Consider the following 18,895-nt stretch of genomic DNA (forward strand, 5'->3'; position numbering starts at 1 on the left):
GATCAGGAGTTTTGTCCAGTGGCAGTTTCCACTCATGATAAAGTAGCACAGAAGGTTAGTATGCCTGCTGCAAAGAACATGTACCACGCAAATCACCAAACTATCCTATGTGGATAGCTCAGTGGGATACTGCTTTTGTCACAGAGAGCCATTTGTCACTTGCAGGCTGAGCCAGCCTTTGCTAAGATAGCGCCCTGGGCAGAGAGACATTTGGCACCCTTGCTGATGTAGTGAGTTTAATGAGGCAGCAGGGGGGGGGGGGCTTTTCAGTACCTGGATGAGCAGGGACTGTCCCCTGAACACAAACACCCCCGGACCTCCCTAAGCTCACCTAAATCACTGACAACTCTGCTGCCCCCCACAGGTGATGGTTTGTTGATGTGTCAGCAGGGGTCAGAGTGTGAAGGGAGGGCAAGTGGGGGAGTGAAAGGGGGTTAAAAACATCACCAGCCATATGACAATGAAGAATTAAAAGCACGTTCAACTGGCAAATCAGACAGAAGTGAACAGGCAGGGACAAGGCTGGTGCAAGATGAGGTGGGTGCTGCTGTTGGCACAACCTTAATGCACACAGCTCAATGTGCCCCTCAGAATATTGGCGCCCTGGGCACGGACGTAGCTTCAAAGGGGTTGTTTGGGGCGTTACACCCCCCGCACCCCCTAAAAAATTGTATTCTGTAGTAAATAGTTGGGTACAGGTGCTTTCAGTCGGGTGTGATGAGGTGCCTGTTGGATTTCACCTGAGAGTTTTACATGCTCACACGTAGAAGAAAAAAGGACACACACACTATCGTGTCTGTTTTGAAGGCCTTAAAATGGTGGTATGTTAAAAAATAATATTTTTTAAGTACTCCTAACAATCTGCCCCTTAGGCCCCCTCATGCCCAGTTTCTCATATAATGCATTTTAACGAGGTGTGTCTGTGATTGTTGGGAAATCTGAGGCTTACCCCCCTCCAAACCTACTGCATAGGCGAGCCCCTGTCCCCGGGCACAGCTGGTAATGAAGCACAGTGACCCATGAACTGTCATGAAAGGGCTGCACGCAGACTGCTTGGTATGGGTTATAACATTTACCCCCCCCCCCCCCCCTCTCCCTCCCCCGGTGTTTCCTTATCCTAATATTTCACAAAAAAGATTTTTTTTTACATCGTGAGTATGTGCTTCCCAAGACCACAGACTCTTAAAATATCCTGCCCACTAGTGTAGATTACACGCGACGCCTTGTAATGCTGATGGTTTTATCTAACATTTCCCACAGTCTGGTGTACACACGTGTGACTTTTTGTCTCTGTATAACGTCTGTGTGATGTTAAAGCGCTCCAACACCCTAAAGTGGTTTGAGTAGCGCTATGAAACAAATGGTATACGTGTGAGACGGGGCTGCGGAGAGATGAGGGGCACTGGTGGGGCGTGGCAGTGAGGATGAGGGGTCTTTGGGGTGGGGGTGCCTTCAAAGGTTGTCGCCCCGGGTCCACCAGCGCAGAGCCGGCCCCGCGCACCCCCCGGGCCGGAGTTAAACCTACAGTTTGTGTAGATGCTGCAGCGTGTGAAAGGAGGCTCCCGGTGTCAAGTGCGCAGAGGGGGGGTGTGGAGGAGGGGACAAGGCCATTGTGAGCCTAAGCCCCTTAGGAAGGAGGGGGCGATAGTCTAGAGGGCGCCCATATGGAGGCTGAGACCCATTGTGGGAGCGGGCATGATGTATGCAGGCGCTTCAGTGCCAATGCAAAGGCCTTCAGCTGCCTGCGTCGCTTCCCATGAACCCCCAACACTGGCATCAGCACCCCATCCTCCGAGGGAGGGGCTGGGGGGACCGCCGCTCACATTCAAAGGCCCCATTAGGATGCGCGGCGCGCCGGACGCACAGCTGCGCGGCACAATGTTGTCCGACAGAGGCCCCGAGCCAGGGCAAGGTGCACCCCCAGAGTCCGGGGGAGCGCGCGGATAAAGAGACGGAGAAAGGGGGGCTGGCCGGCGGTCCTAGGGCGGTGGGGGCACAGCCTGCACTGGGCCGGAGTTTAGTTCCCCTTCGAGCAACAACGGGGCGCACAAGCGCGTTTACAGGGGACTGGCGCAAACTCTGCGCCCACATCCTAGGGGCTGGAAGTAGCTGGAGTCAGTGTGCACAAGGGCGTTTACAAGGGACTGAGGCAAACTCTGCGCCCACATTTTAGGGACAGGAAGCTAGTGGAGTCAGGGCGCACAAGGGTTTAAAAGAGACTGGCTCAAACTCTGCGCCCACATTTTAGGGACTGGAAGCTAGTGGAGTCAGGGCGCACAAGGGTTTAAAAGAGACTGGCTCAAACTCTGCGCCCACATTTTAGGGGCTGGAAGCAACTGGAGTCAGGGCGCACAAGGGTTTAAAAGAGACTGGCTCAAACTCTGCGCCCACATTTTAGGGGCTGGAAGCAACTGGAGTCAGGGCGCACAAGTGTTTACAAGGGACTGGCTCAAACTCTGTACCCACATTCCATTGGCTGGAAGCAACCGGAGTCAGGGCGCACAAGGTTTTAAAAGAGACTGGCACAAACTCTGCGCCCACATTCCAATGGCTGGAAGCAACCGGAGTCAGGGCGCACAAGTGTTTACAAGGGACTGGCTCAAACTCTGTACCCACATTCTATGTGATGCAATAGGTGCCTCTCTTCTACGTAACTTGCTGAATGGCAGAGTGATAGTGAAACACATGCACCAGGGCAAAGCCAGAGGGTTGAAGTGCATTAAAGAAAAGTAAGGGAACTGTCATCCTGTATGCAACGGGGAGAGTTCAATAAGCATGGGGTTGGGCAAATGCAGGACCTCTGGAATTATAAGGAGTTGAGGGCCAAATTATGTGGCAAGAAAAGCCAAGTAATGCAGCATAATGTGGCACATTTTGTAATAATATATAACTTCATTATTTCATCATTTTTACACGTGCCAGCTGTCTGGGCATTGGTTGCACCCCATTAGTACCAGTTGAACATCCATATATAGTAATAAGGAACAAAAAGTTGACCAGTACATGTTTTCAAAGCGCCTTCCACTGAGCAGCAACATGTTTGCCTGCATTTTTATTAACTTTTGAACCGTTTGAGTTAGAAAAAATTTTGTGGCTAAAATGAGCAGATTATGCAGCAGATGGTGGATTATGTGGTAAATGCAGCAAATCTCTAATTATGTGAAAATCGCAGCAGCTGCACAATTGCACAATTCTAGTGGCTCTGGGTAAAGGCAATTGCTAAAAAGAGCAAAATATTATGCAGCTATTTCCTTGGTGTTTTGCTTTCAGGTAACTGCAAATAAAATAATGCACAGACCTTAAATGAAAAATAAATGCAAGTTAAACTGATCAGTGTGAAATGCACTATTTTATGATATGGAACCTCTTTTGATTGACTGACTTTGCACTGTTAGCAAACACCCTGCACTTGACATAGAATAAACATAAAGCTGGGCCCAGGGCGGCCTGTCCCTTTGAAGAAACAGTAAGAGATGCTGAGGCCATCAGAGGGGAGAATCTCTTCCTGGCCTAAAAGTGAGATACTGACCAACCACAGTCAATCAATCAATCAATCATAGTATTTATAAAGCGCGCTATGTACCCGTCAGGGTTTCGAGGCGCTGAGAGGGGGGGGGGGAGGGGAGCGCTGCTGATTTAGCGGTCGAAGAGCCAGGTCTTGAGGAGCCTTCTGAATGCGAGGAGGTCCTGGGTCTGGCGAAGAGATGTGGGGAGAGAGTTCCAGGTCTTGGCGGCGAGGAATGAGAAGGATCTGCCGCCGGATGTCTTGCGCTGGATTCGGGGTACGATGGCGAGGGCGAGGTTGGCGGATCGGAGTTGACGTGTTGGAGTGTAGAAGTTCAGTCTGGTGTTGAGGTAGGAGGGTCCGGTGTTGTGAAGTGCCTTGTGAGCGTGGGTCAGGAGTTTAAAGGTGATCCTCTTGTCTACCGGGAGCCAGTGGAGTTCCTTTAGGTGAGGGGAGATGTGATTTCGGCGGGGTATGTCGAGGATCAGTCGGGCGGAGGCATTTTGGATGCGTTGGAGTCGTTTGATGTCTTTGGTTGGGATGCCTGTGTAGAGTGCGTTGCCGTAGTCAAGTCTGCTGCTGACGAGGGCTTGGGTCACCGTCTTTCTGGTTTCTGTTGGAATCCACTTGAAGATTCTGCGGAGCATTCGAAGGGTGTTGAAACAGGAGGAGGAGACGGCGCTGACCTGTTTGGACATGGTGAGGGCGGAGTCCAGGATGAAGCCGAGGTTTCTTGCGTGGCTGGCAGGGGTGGGCTGGGGTCCGAGGACGGAGGGCCACCATGAGTCGTTCCAGGCCGAGGGAGTGCGCCCGAGGATGAGGACTTCCGTCTTGTCGGAGTTGAGTTTCAGGCGACTGTTGTTCATCCAATCGGCGATGGATTTTAGTCCCTCGTGGAGGTTTATTTTGGCGGTGAGCGGGTCTTTGGTCAGGGAGAGGGCGAGCTGGGTGTCGTCGGCGTAAGAGATGATGCTGAGATGATGTTGGCGGGCCAGTTGAGCGAGGGGGGCCATGTAGACGTTGAACAACGTAGGGCTGAGGGAGGATCCTTGGGGGACGCCGCAGATGAGGTTGGTGGCTTTGGAGCGGAAAGGGGAGAGGCGGTGGTGCACTATATTGCAGTCAGTCCTGCCGAACACACACCCATGTCAAGGTGAGTGCTTTACTCCTGGAGGAAGATGCACTAAACCACCTCCAGCATCGCTCACTTTTCCTAGGTCCATGAGTGATGTGCTGCTCCAGTCCAGACTTTTTTTCTTTTCAATTCTGGGACTTGTAGTCCTGTTTTATATTGGAATAAACAAGAGTACTAGTCACAGAATTCAAAGAAAAAACCTGGACTGGAGCAGTGTATCGATGCATGGACCTAGGAACCTTGGCAGGGCTGCTCGAGCTGGGCAGACACCTCTCTTGAGATGACCCACTGACCCTAGGCTCCAATGCGTAGAGAGTAGGACATTAAGAACAGTCACCATGGCCCCCTTGAGTTTGGAACGCGTGAGTATGAAGCCCCTGCTGCAGGTGCAATCTGTCCCTTACCGTTCACCGGTACTCCCACTGCTTCTCACATCCACAAATGATGCTGGGTAAGGCTTCTCCTGGGGTAGATGCAGACAGCAGGGCTAATTTGCACATGAATGCCCCATACAAAGTTTATATCCTGGAGAGGAGGCTATCACACCAGCCTGCACCCCATCAGTATCACAGCACAGTTACCTCAATGCTTCGGCGACACTCCGCTGATAATTGTGGGGGTGGTATGAGACGGCCATCTCTATGCGTCTGATATCCCTCATGGTGCTATACTACCACTTGCATAGAAAGCTCCCTGAAGGCTGAGGGCCACCTATTGAAAAAACTGCAAAGGGGAGGGATTCAGTGGGATCTGCTTTGAGGGACTTTTTTTACATCAGTATTGAATAATTTAGTGACTGTATTCCCAGAGCAAGCAATGTCAGGAGGAGCCTCTTAATTCACCAGATGGAGGGCAGATTACTTTCCTAAGAGATGTGTAAGTAACTGGTAAAGGCACGTCGGTACACCTCACATAAGTCAAAGTCACATGGACGAAGCTAGTTGATCAAGATACAACTGCAGAGACATAGCTGAATACAATACACCGGACACAGGATGACTCGACTCTGGTCAAAAATGGGAATTCAGCAACTGGGTGCTGTTGCACCCCTAGGCAGGTGACAGAACTTCAAATCCACACTGGTGGCCGGCTCTGCCAATAACATAACATAACATAACATAACATACGGCCATGAAGGGCACAGATGGGAACATCACAATAACCTTCCAGTCTTACAAACCCTTCACTAAAATAAATAGACAAAATGCCTTGTTATGGGATGAGTTAACTACTGCAATGTAACATGCACAGACTTGACAAATTATTTGACTTGCAGACTCCAGAGACTACAAATCCAAGCTGCAACAAAAACCTAAGAAAATTTGATCAAGCCAGACCATCTCCAAAGAGTTCCTCTTGCTCCTAGTAGATGCAAGGATTAAAATCAAGCCATTTTGCATCATCGTCAAGGTCTACTGGAATGAAGGCAACACTGGTGCGCCAAATGTTTGAAATGCCTTGGATCCCCAACTCAGAGCTGAAATTTGCTATCTCCACTTCAGAAAACTCTTTAAGAAATCCTTTACCTCAGAGGAACCTGGATTCGTGATCAAGAATATCAGGCATGATGCCCACCATGTTCAACTGGACTCTAGGCACCTGCCATTGGCTACACTTCTCCCTTAGCTTTTTGTATTCAAGTGCTTCAAAGCTGTCACGTGAGACAGTCAGCATTTAATAAAACACCTAAATAAGTAAATATGTCTTTGTGTTTCTCTCTTTTCTATTAATTCCTCTTTCCTCTTTAAGCCCAGAAGAAACTGCTTTGAGCCGGGTATCTCCTCTTGATACGTTTGTCATGGAAGCTGCTGAGCACGTCTGCACAACTATGAGCGGCTGTGAACGCTGATGGTTCCCAGGTCATCAGTCGAGTTATAAATATTCGTGTCTCAGGGTAAATCAGAATTTCTTAGAATTTGCTTAGCCCCAAGATACTTGAATCCATGGATATAGAAGCAGGTGTGGGAGCGCAGGGAAAGGCTTGAAAGTAGGAAGAAAACGCTGAGATATCAAGGAAGTGAACAAGAGCATCACGCCAATCACATGGTCAGACCACCATTTGATAACTTTCCGACATAAAACTCCACAAATCAACACACCCCACAACTACTTACATACATGCACCGATGGACCTTGGAGCAAACTCAATTTTGATAACTTAGAAACACAACTAACAGCCAACACAGATCTAGATACAATTAATTCTGTTCCAAAACTTTGAGTGGCAACAGGAAGATTTTGATATCCTAATACCACTCAGAAAAACTAAACATGACAAAAGAAAACCAACACCTTGGAGAAACACAGAACTTAAAAAGATAAAGCAACAAATCAGAAGGTTGCAGCGGACCTGGCTCAAAACAAACAACAGTCAATACAAACTGCAGCTACACAAACTTAACAGAATATACAAATCATCAATCAAAAAAGCTACAAAAAGGTACTACTCAGACAGAATACAAAAAGCTAAATCTACAACCAAATAATTTTATACAATTCTCAATGAATTTCGAAAACCTTCATGCATGGAAGGAAGTCATCCCACTACTCAAGATTTCACAAACAAACTGGCAACTCATTACACAACTAGGGCAGACACATTGGACTCCTGTTTAAAACAGAAGAACACCATCAGCACCAACCCCTTTCCTAACATACCCTCTAAGAGCAAACCAACCCAACCTCTACAGTCCTTCAAACAAATATCACAAGGTGAATTTATGGATTTGGTCAAAGCAAGCAGGCCTTCCTGTTGCCCTTCTGACCCTTGTCCACCGCACATCTTCAAGAACATTCTTTTATCTACTTCTGCTGCCACACCAGTAAGACGAATCATCAGCAACTCTTTAACTACAGGAACCTTTCCTGAAGACCTGAAAAAGGCATACATACGACCGTTATTAAAGAAAACAAATCTAGACCCACAAGACCCCGACAACTACAGACCAATCACAAATGGACCTTTCTTGGGCAAACTGATAGAAAGAGCAGCATTCGCCCAGATGTCACAATTCATTGAAGACAAGTCTATACTTTCAGACTTCCAAACTGGATTCCCCCCAGAAGAGGCACTGAATCGGCACTCATAGCAATCTGGGATGATCTTAAAAACACAGTCGACCGCAATGGAGTTGCTGCACTACTTCTCTTGGACCTCTCGGCAGCCTTTGATACGGTTGACCATGACACCCTAATTCAAAGACTCCACGAAGCCGGCATAGAAGGGACTGCTCTCGACTGGATTACATCCTACCTTCAAAAAAGATCTAATATGATCTATTCTCCCCCTTCTCGTCCAAACCCTACCCCACAAAAGCAGGGGTCCCCCAAAGATCAAGCATCTCACCTTTTGCTTTTCAACATCTACATGATATCATTACCAGAACTGATCAATGATTTCCATCTCACATGCTACAACTATGCAGATGACACACAAATACTACTTAAATTAGAATGCCCCAAAAACATTGAAAACTCACAAATCTTCAGTTGCCTCAGAGCCGTTGATCAGTGGATAACCTGGAGCCACCTCAAACTAAATACCTCCAAAACAGAAATACTCATATGTGGTGACTGGAAAGATTATGACCCTCTGTGCGCCTGGCCTGACGATCTCAGACCACCTCCTTAATTATACAAGAAAGTTAAAAACCTTGGAATCACCATGGACTCCCAAGTTAACTATGAATGCCCAAGTGGACAAAGGAGCAAGAACAAGCTTCATCACCTTGAAGACTCTACGACGCATCTTCCCCCACCTCGGATTTCCACACAAGGTACACGCTACTATCTCGCTTGTACTATCCAAACTGGATTATGCCAATGGTCTCTACCATGGATCATCTCTATCTATTATGAAAAAACAACAACGTATTCAGAACTCCGCAGCCAGGCTACTATTACATGTAAAGCCACAAGCCCACATCTCCCCTGCCTTGAGAGCACTACACTGGTTACCCGTTGCTAGAAGATCCACCTTCAAGCTGCTTTGTATCACCCACAAAGCTATACATGGAACAGGACCGCTTTTTATCAGAAACAAAATAACCAAATACATTCAACAAAGAAACCTCCGCTCAAGATTGGCACCCCGCCTTAGAACACCACCATACAAGAAAAAGACTATAGGTGGTACATCCTTCTCCGTTCAAGCAGTCAAACTATGGAATTCATTATCCCCAACTATAAGAGCCACAGATAACTATCTTGTCTTCAGAAAACTACTCAAGAGTTGGCTCTTTCATTCACTGCCACCATATTCAAACAACTATGGACTGTATATGCCTATGTTGATAAATATTTTTATCTGATTATGTGTATATTCTAGTTATATATAGTTCTTTAGAAAATATGTATCGCTACTATGTCATAACAATAAACTACACACACACTCTTTAAACCTGTTTAACTAAGTATATTTACTCATGGTTTAAATATGTATGTATATATATGTGTGTGTGTGTGTATTCATGTGTGTGTGTGTATATATATATATATATATATGTGTGTCTGTTATTCTATGCTTAACATGTTCATAGGTCATTGCATAGCTCCTAGATAAGTTGCTATACTAGATACTTATGAATCCCTGCTCTCACCTTATATCACACTTTGTCTACCCATCACCATATGTCATGTCTCTATCAATCTATCCTCCATCCCCACTCTGACTCATTCCAAATCCATTCTACTACCTTCATCTCCTAAATAACGCTGTCTAAGCTCTTCCCTCCGCTTCCACATCTAACTCACCAAACCTCACTTTACTACCATGATCTCCCAAACAACCCTCCTAAATTCTCCCTCATTTATCTCACCTTTGACTCATCCTAAAGCCCTCCTGCTACTATGATCTCCCTAACCCTTTCCACAGACTCTTCCCTCTTCCATCCTCCCTTTACTCATCCCAAGCCTAAATCCTATTACCATAAACTCCCAATTAACACTTCTGGATTTCTTTCCTCCTCCACCCCTCCATTACTCCAGTCAATCTAACTAACAAACTTCATATCCGCTGCTCAAATTAACTCATAATAATACTAAAACTGTACTCATATTTCCCTATACTAATCCACCACTAATTCTTTTTGGGTTCTGGAGTAGCGTGCTACTCGCCAAAAAGCGCTTAGACGCCTCGTCAGGGGTAGTAAGCGCTATATAAATACTATTACAATACAATACAATACAATACAAGAGTTACCAGTGAAAGATAACCCAGTGGGTCGTTGGTGGATTTGTTGTAACAGAAGATCGTACATATAAAGTGGGTGTTCTTTGGCATTGACCCCTGTGGGGATATTTTTTCTCGGGTGCTTTCTGTGTTGCTGTGGGACTCCCGCTTTGGCAACAATGTGTGGTTCGGGCATGTGGGTCTATGAAGGATACCAACACTGGAGAACTACAGTTACAGGTAAGAACAATTTTTCTTCCCTATACTAATCCACCACTAATCCTTTTGAGTTCTGGAGTAGCATGCTACTCACTGAAAAGCGCTTCAACACCTCGTCCGGGGTAGTAAGCGTTACAGAAGTACAATAACTATGAGGAATATTTGGACAGGAGGCACCAGATGGCATGGAAAGTGGAATAGAGCTGCTAAGAGTGACTTGAGGGTCTCCTACAACATGATGGGGATGGAGAAATGTGAACAACGGGAGGACTGAAAACGAACGGCCCTCATGGCCTTTCATTTAGTGATATTTTAAAAATTATTTACCTACACCTTTCAATAAGCACAACAATCTCCCTGAAGATGCAGGGCATATCTGGACCAAAATAAACCAATATAACAGCAAAAGAAAACACAATTAATACAAAAATATCCAAATTAAAATAATAAAAACAGAAATAGTTTTTTTAATTACCTTCGCTTAAGCCCACAACTAGCCGGCAACCAGTCCCTGATTAAGCAGCTGGAAGAAAAAATATTTTAATGTTTTTCTGAATGGCAAAAGAGCTGGGGCAGTAAGAGTAAAATGAGGAAGGACATTCCATCAAGCAGGAGCTGCTTTGGAAAAGAGATCTGCTGGAATATTTAGCTGTCTTATCTCTAGGAAACTCTAAAAGAAGCAACAACTTTCTTCCAGCTATGCTGATGCTTCACCAGATATGTAATTTTTGAGCCAAATATGCTGCTCATTTAAGCGGAAGTGCCCCAAAGACAATACAAGTCAAGAGAAAATGAAAACAAAAATATAATTGTAGAGAAACCAAAAGTTGACATTACGTTTTTGCACCTACAACAATGGATAGTTCTTTTCAAATCCAGAGAAGTAAAAATCAGAATGTTCATTTGGTAGAAGGCAGCGCCCAGGATCTGGACCAACATCACCGTATCCATCAGGATCGCCCCAACTCTGCTCCAGTTTAGGAAAAAGTTGAAAACTCCGCTCTTTAAAGAACTCTACATCACAATGCACTAGGAGTCCATCAGCCAGCTACCTCTGAGTTTATCCTGCAGTTTGACCATGTACAGAGCTCCACGAATATGTGACAGAACAACCAGGTCCTAAACAACTACAGACTAAACCACTACTGCTAAACAACTAAAAAGTCTCTACAACTAAGTACTGAACAACTACTGTCTAAACAACAATTGTGCCTGAATAACCATTGCCTGAACAAATAATATATATATATATATATATATATATATTCTAAACGACTAAAAAACCATAAAAACCAAAAAGAAAACCTTACCTTAAAATTAGTTGTTCAGGCAATGGTTATCCAGGCACAACAGTAGTTGTTCAGTACTTAGTTGTTGAAACTTTTTAGTTGTTTAGCAGTAGTGGTTCAGGCAAGTAGTGGTTTAGACCTAGTTGTTCAGGATGTTTCCCATCCACAGACACATTCATACATACATCTGGAGTGGATAGCCTATGATGTGTGCAGAGGGAGTTGGTGGAACAATTCTCAGGTGTTTATATTGTTCTTACCTGTCTGAAGAACAGGACAGACCTACACACTGGCAGAGAAAGAAGAACAGGGAAATTGCAAGATATTTCAGTAGCATAAAGGTAAACGCATAGTTAACGTCAAGTTCTGTTCCTTTTCTCTTTAAAACATACTTTTCTTGCTTAATAGTGTTTATTATTTTGAAAACCACACAAGGCAAATTTTGAACTTAATTTTAGGATAATATTGAAATATTTTGACCAAAGTAACACAATCTGTATTGGTGAAAAAAAGCAAATGACTTCGATCAGCTAGGACACGCTTGCGATTTTGGAATATAACTATGTTTATAGGGCATTTCCACTCTAAGGTGAAAACATTTATAACATAAGAGGCTCTAAAAAAGGAATTCTGTAGATGAATTCACATTTAAAGTGCTGATCACATGGAGAAACTATTTGAAATGGCTCTTAATATTGTAATGACAAGTGACAACATGTTTAACGATGGGGGCAATAAGACAGTGGATTTCAGAAGTGTTTTGTGAAGCTCAAAGTTTACATTAAACCCATTTATTTAAAAAGTCTAATAAAATTACAGAAATTAAATGTGATTTAAGAGGTTTGGCACAATTTTAGATGGGCGACTATTACTCTAGATAAAAAGTTAATAATGGTTTTAAACAACACTATTTAGGTATTATTTTTCATGCCAAAGAAACACATGACTCCCTCCAAGGACCATTAGGGGTGTGAAAAGGAACACTGCATCCAGCAGGAAGCTGGGTTAGACAGGCAGGATAAGAACTCTTCCCCTAGATACAAGTAAAAGTGGAATATTTGCCAAATGTTCTTTTAGAATTACCACAGTACAAGGGTCTAAGGGCCAGATGTATCAAAAAACCGATTTGCGTTTCTTAAATAGCAAATTATAAGAAATTGCTATTTAACAAATGCAAAACGGAATGTATGATTTTTGCGATTCGGTAATAGCGATTTCTTAAAATTCACAAATGCTATTACCGAATCGCAAATAGAGAATCTGGCCCCATTCGCACCTATGGGCCTGTTGCAAATGTTTTTGCATTTCCCAAATTGCAAATTCCAGTTAGGAAATTGCAAATTAGGAAATGCAAATCCCAGGGTGCTGGGGGCCTAAGGCCCCCTCTGCTGCACCCCAAAAATATTTTTACGGACATGTGAAGCACACACATGCCTTAGGGGCATGTGTGCGCTACATGTCAATTTTAAAAATGCATTTATAATGCATTTTTAAAATTTGCACATGGTTACCATCAAACTTTAGTTTGTGGTTATTGCATTTCCTAAATGCCCAAATTGCATTTAGGAAATGCTTGATACATGTGCTTTGGAAATTACAAATAGGAATTCTCTATTTGAGATTTCCAATTTAAAGAACTGCAATTTGTGATTCTCTAAATCGGGTCACAATTTTGAGGAATCTCTGTTTTAGCGATTCCTTAAATTTGCACTGCGAGTGACTTTCATACATTGTGAAAGGCATGTTTGCATTCGCAAACGGCCGAATTTTGCAATTCGCACCGTTTGCAAATGCAAAAAAAGCTTGATACATCTGGCCCTAAGACATTTAACTTTTTTACTACAATCCCGACTAATTCTACTTGTTTGTGGAAACATTTAGCTTGGAAATGGGGAACACAGGAAATGTCTATCCCGCTTTGTGTCACTGTTGTTGAACGAATGTGAACAATGACATATAACCATAAAATTATTATCTATTTCACTAATATCATAGAATATTTACTGGGTGAAAAGATCATAGGAGCAACTTAATCGTTTTTAATTACAAATTTTATTGTTGTTTAGTTGTGAATGTTTTTGATCATTTATCAATTTGTATGATGGTTAGTTTGATCTAGATTAATAAAGATATGATTAGTGTTTTATCAAAGGAACAGAGGCTCTGCGGTTAGGAGTGCAGAAGGAATCTGGGTGTGTTTTATGTGGCAAGGGGAAGAATTGGATATGAGGCGGACGGAAAGTAGAAGAAATTATGTGGCAGGAGTAAGTATTGGACCCCAAAAAAGTTCATGATGCAGGAGAAGAAGCAGGCAGAAGGAAAAGTTGGACCCAAAAAAATATGCAAAGCAAAAGCCATGAGTCAATAGGACATATTGGCACTACTAGGCATGGGCGGCAGGGGGAGGTATATGGAACAGAAGGCTGAATAAAGGGGGATTTGTGGGAAGAATTGTGACCGAAGGAATTAGTCCTCATTCTTCTTGCAGGTTGAAGCCGAGGGCGAGGTCTTGGCCACCTTCTGCGGGAAGGAGAGCACGGACACCGAGCAGGCACCCGGACAGCAAGAGATCCTGTCCCCCAGCGCAACCCTCAGCCTCACCTTCAGATCAGACTTTTCCAACGAAGAACGATTCACAGGTTTTGATGCACATTACGCTGCAGTCGGTAAGTGGCTACCTCAAAGCAAAGATACCAAATGTATGCCTTTCAAGAAAGTATTGTGCAGAAGAGAAGTTATGCTTGCTGCTCAGTGTCTTGGAACAGTGTCAGATTATCTAAAAATGAACCTATAGTAGCAATGGCACAACACAAAAATGGTGGAGCCAACCAAGCTAAACATGGGTAGGGGGCTCTGAATTCTCTGCACCTGGGGTGTAAGTGTCCAACTACCAGCACTGCCAGTTCCATAAGGTCACCTCACAACCATAGCAAGACTAAGGGCTGATTTAGAACTTGGTGGACGGGTTATCCTGTCCGCCGAAATCTAATCCTATTCTACCCTATGGGATTTAGATTTTGGTGGACAGAATATCTGTCACCGTTGAGTCGGAGCGACCCATCCGCCGAGTTCTAAACCAGGCCCATAGTGTTGAGCGACGCCCTGAGTACGGACCTTTGAAGAGATAGAACACTCTGCATATATGTAAACAACAACAATACATGAATAAATTGTAATGCCAAAATATCACTGAAAATTTATCTAGATCCCACTCCACACATCTAATCAATTATTTTTGTTTTTATAAATAGGGAAATAACAAAATGTGGGTGGTTGAACTATACAATCGGGTATTATCATTGAGAGAATTTTAAAATCTGAAAGAGACCTGCCCCAATATGGTAGTGTGGCAGCACAGGCAGATTAATACTCAAATAGCCAAAATGTTGGCTTTATCCACAGTCCAAGAAGCGTGCATTCGGAGGACTGCAAACTAGGGAATGTTGGAGTCTGATGCAATCACTGTTGTTACAAATACGTTTAGAATCCACATTGTCTTAGATTTATTATATTTGCAATGTGTAAAAAACAAGGTAACAGACAGCATTCTATCACATAAAAAGAACACCTTAAACAAAGCTAAGCTTCTTAAACATCTCAAATCTTTAATAGATGATACCACATTGTGCTTAATCCAGTCTTAAAACTGTGCCTGTGAAGAAATGCATTGCTACAGAGTGGAATCCGTCAGCCTCTCTCCATATGAGAATTGTTAGTTACTTGCAGGAGTAGACCACTCCTAAAGATGCATAAAGAGCAGAGAAGCGGCTGATGATGTAGTTGGCGATGTAATATATGATGGTACTCATGACGTCATTGATGATGTAATGTGTGATGTTTTCTGTCACATTATGTGGAACGTTACGAGCAGTGCACATGTAGGGGGGGGGTTATGGCTGCGAGGCTCACCTCAACTGGTAAGCGTTAGTGATTTTCTAGGTTTCGCCTGCAAGACGGTGCTGATTGGTTATGGAAGACCTATTGTGGGCTGACCAAGCACATACAGAGGGCGGGCCACTGCTTACCATTGGTTCGCATTATTGTCACTCTCATTTGCTTGCTTGTTCTCGGATGTCTTGCCTCCCTCTTCTCATGTGTTTCTCTCCCCGACAACAACCCGCCCCAGTGCCCCGCGTGTCTCTCTCTCTTTCATGGTTGCTCGCTGCCTCTCAACTGCTTCTCCAGGCCGAACTTATCGGCCCGCCCACCCTGCATTGCTCTCTCCCTTATGAGTTTCTCCCTCTGCCCCGTCTTACTCTCTCCCATGTGTGTTGCTCTCACTCTCCCACTCACAAAGTTTTATTTGTATTTTACCCTCCACCCACTTCTCATTTCTTCCCCCAGCCACACTCCGTTGCCATCCACACCTACATGGTCATGTTTTTAAAAATGTAATTCTTTTGGAGGTACGGGCACCAAAGTGTTGCCAGCCATTCTGCCTTACAAAAAACTATTTCCTGCTAATAACCGATCCATTTCCGATTACTACATTTAAAAAAATGGTACCGGCATCACTTAAAAGGTGCTCGCATATATGGTGATGCATGCTCAGGTGTACGTCATCACGCATGCGTGCTTCTACAAAATGACCCAACAGGGCATTGCACTTATTTCTAATTTTGCCTGATGCTTTGGAGCATAGATATGAAAAATAACACATCATTCTTTCATCTGCTCTGCGCTCCGCTTTCAGTATTATGGTGGCTTCAAATTGAACTGTGCAATTTACAACCCTCCCCTGCGCTCACCATCGAATCTCTCACCTTATTTCCTCACCCGCTGAGCCGATAATAGAACAGTGACAGATGCAGTGAATGACAGAGAAGAACCTTGTGCAGGTGACTTCTGGGATGTGCTCATTATGTAAATGAGCCAGACGCCTATCCCCTCTCTCCTCCATGAGCCTACGTACACAACCTAGAGCCGCCTCTGACAGGGATGCCGAGGATGTGAGGCAGGAAGCACAACCAATCAGAGAGTTGGATGCGGGTTTGGGCGTCTCTGCCGGCAGCCCCAGACTCCTTACAGGGCCAAGCTCCAGGCCTGTAATTCAGATGTTACAGCTGCCGCTTGCACTTCAGAAGGCTGCTGGCTCGTGATGCGCCTGCGAACTCTGCCTGATCAGATGTGAATGTCGCAAGGGCGTTGTATGGCCGCACACTACTACCACTACTAATAATAAGAAGAATAAGAATAATAACAACATTAATATTAATGATACCAGCAATAATAATGATAAAAGTAATAAGAATAACCCTGTTACTAACAATAAAAATAATAAGAATGATAATAAGAAGAACAATAACAATAAGAAGAATTGTAATAATACCAGTAATAACAATTACAATAATATTAACAATAATAACAATAATAATACCAACAATAATATTAATGATCATAATAATGAATATAATAATATTAAAAATAATAATGATGATGAAAATAGTAATACAAATTATATTAATAATATTAACAATAAAAATATAACCAATAATAATAGTAAACATTATAATAATAACAATAATAATATTAATAATATTGGCCACGATAATAATAACAATAATAAAAATAATAGCAATAATAATAGCAATAACTCCAACACCAGCATATAAATTAAGTAAATATAGCAAAAGAGGGAGAAAGCACGGATGAAGTACTTCATAGATTGAAGAAAGGGCAGGGTTGTGCAAAAAAGAGGAATGAGTTTGCATCAAGACCAGGTCTCACTGAATGCAGCAGCCAGAGCCAGGTAGATCACACTGAATGTACCTGCCAGAACCAGGCTGGTCTCACTGAATATAGCAGCCAGAACCAGGCAGGTCACACTGAATGTACCTGCCAGAACCAGGCTGGTCTCACTGAATATAGCAGCCAGAGCCTGGCAGGTCACACTGAATATAGCAGCCAGAGCCAGGCAGGTCACACTGAATATAGCAGCCAAAGCCAGGCAGGTCACATTGAATGTACCTGCCAGAACCAGGCTGGTCTCACTGAATGTAGCTGCCAGAACACGCCTGGTCTCACCGAATGCAGCAGCCAGAGCCAGGCCGGTCACACTGAATGAAGCAGCCAGAGCCAGGCAGATCTCACTGAATGCAGCAGCCAGAGCCAGGCTGGTCACACTGAATGAAGCAGCCAGAGCCAGGCAGGTCTCACTGAATCCAGCAGCAAGAACCAGGCAGGTCTCACTGAATGCAGCTGCCAGAGCCAGGCTGGTCTCAATGAATGGTGCCGCCAAAACCAGTCAGATCACACTTAATACAGCAGCCAGAACCAGGCAGGTCACACTGAATGTACCTGCCAGAACCAGGCTGGTCTCACTGAATATAGCAGCCAGAACCAGGCAGGGCACACTGAATGTACCTGCCAGAGCCAGGCAGGTCACACTGAATATAGCAGCCAGAGCCAGGCAGGTCACACTGAATATAGCAGCCAGAGCCAGGCAGGTCACACTGAATATAGCAGCCAAAGCAAGGCAGGTCACACTGAATGTACCTGCCAGAACCAGGCTGGTCTCACTGAATGTAGCTGCCAGAACACGCCTGGTCTCACTGAATGCAGCAGCCAAAGCCAGCCTGGTCTCACTGAATCCAGCAGCCAGAGCCAGGCTGGTCACACTGAATGAAGCAGCCAGAGCCAGGCTGGTCACACTGAATGCAGCAGCCAGAGCCAGGCTGGTCACACTGAAGGAAGCAGCCAGAGCCAGGCTGGTCACACTGAATGAAGCAGCCAGAGCCAGGCAGGTCTCACTGAATCCAGCAGCAAGAACCAGGCAGGTCTCACTGAATGCAGCTGCCAGAGCCAGCCTGGTCTCAATGAATGGTGCAGCCAAAACCAGGCAGATCACACTTAATACAGCAGCCAGAACCAGGCAGGTCACACTGAATGTACCTGCCAGAACCAGGCTGGTCTCACTGAACATAGTAGCCAGAACCAGGCAGGTCACACTGAATGTACCTGCCAGAACCAGGCTGGTCTCACTGAATAAAGCAGCCAGAGCCAGGCAGGTCACACTGAATATAGCAGCCAGAGTCAGGCAGGTCACACTGAATATAGCAGCCAAAGCCAGGCAGGTCACACTGAATGTACCTGCCAAAACCAGGCTGGTCTCACTGAATGTAGCTGCCAGAACAAGCCTGGTCTCACTGAATGCAGCAGCCAAAGCCAGCCTGGTCTCACTGAATCCAGCAGCCAGAGCCAGGCTGGTCACACTGAATGAAGCAGCCAGAGCCAGGCAGATCTCACTGAATGCAGCAGCCAGAGCCAGGCTGGTCACACTGAATCCAGCAGCCAGAGCCAGGCTGGTCACACTGAATCCAGCAGCCAGAGCCAGGCTGGTCTCACTGAATCCAGCAGCCAGAACCAGGCTGGTCTCACTGAATCCAGCAGCCAGAGGCAGGCTGGTCTCACTGAATCCAGCAGCCAGAGGCAGGCAGGTCACATTGAATATAGCAGCCCAGAGCCAGGCAAGTCACACTGAATGTACCTGCCAGAACCAGGCTGGTCTCACTGAATGTAGCTGCCAGAGCCAGGCAGGACTCACTGAATGCAGCAGCCAGAACACGCCTGGTCTCACT

At 44.9% G+C, this 18,895-nt stretch overlaps 1 protein-coding gene across 3 annotated transcripts in view; it reads left to right on the top strand.

The window, feature by feature from the left end:
• MASP1 (MBL associated serine protease 1) overlaps positions 1-18,895 on the top strand; it is a 250,759-nt gene that overhangs the window by 58,267 nt on the left and 173,597 nt on the right. For all 3 annotated transcript variants that reach the window (XM_069212804.1, XM_069212803.1, XM_069212806.1), the window contains exon 3: positions 13,807-13,984. In XM_069212804.1, coding sequence (XP_069068905.1) covers positions 13,807-13,984 — 178 coding nt within the window. The remainder of the gene's footprint in view (positions 1-13,806; positions 13,985-18,895) is intronic.

Source organism: Pleurodeles waltl, chromosome 11 (assembly GCF_031143425.1).
Source record: "Pleurodeles waltl isolate 20211129_DDA chromosome 11, aPleWal1.hap1.20221129, whole genome shotgun sequence".
Classification (NCBI taxonomy): domain Eukaryota; kingdom Metazoa; phylum Chordata; class Amphibia; order Caudata; family Salamandridae; genus Pleurodeles; species Pleurodeles waltl.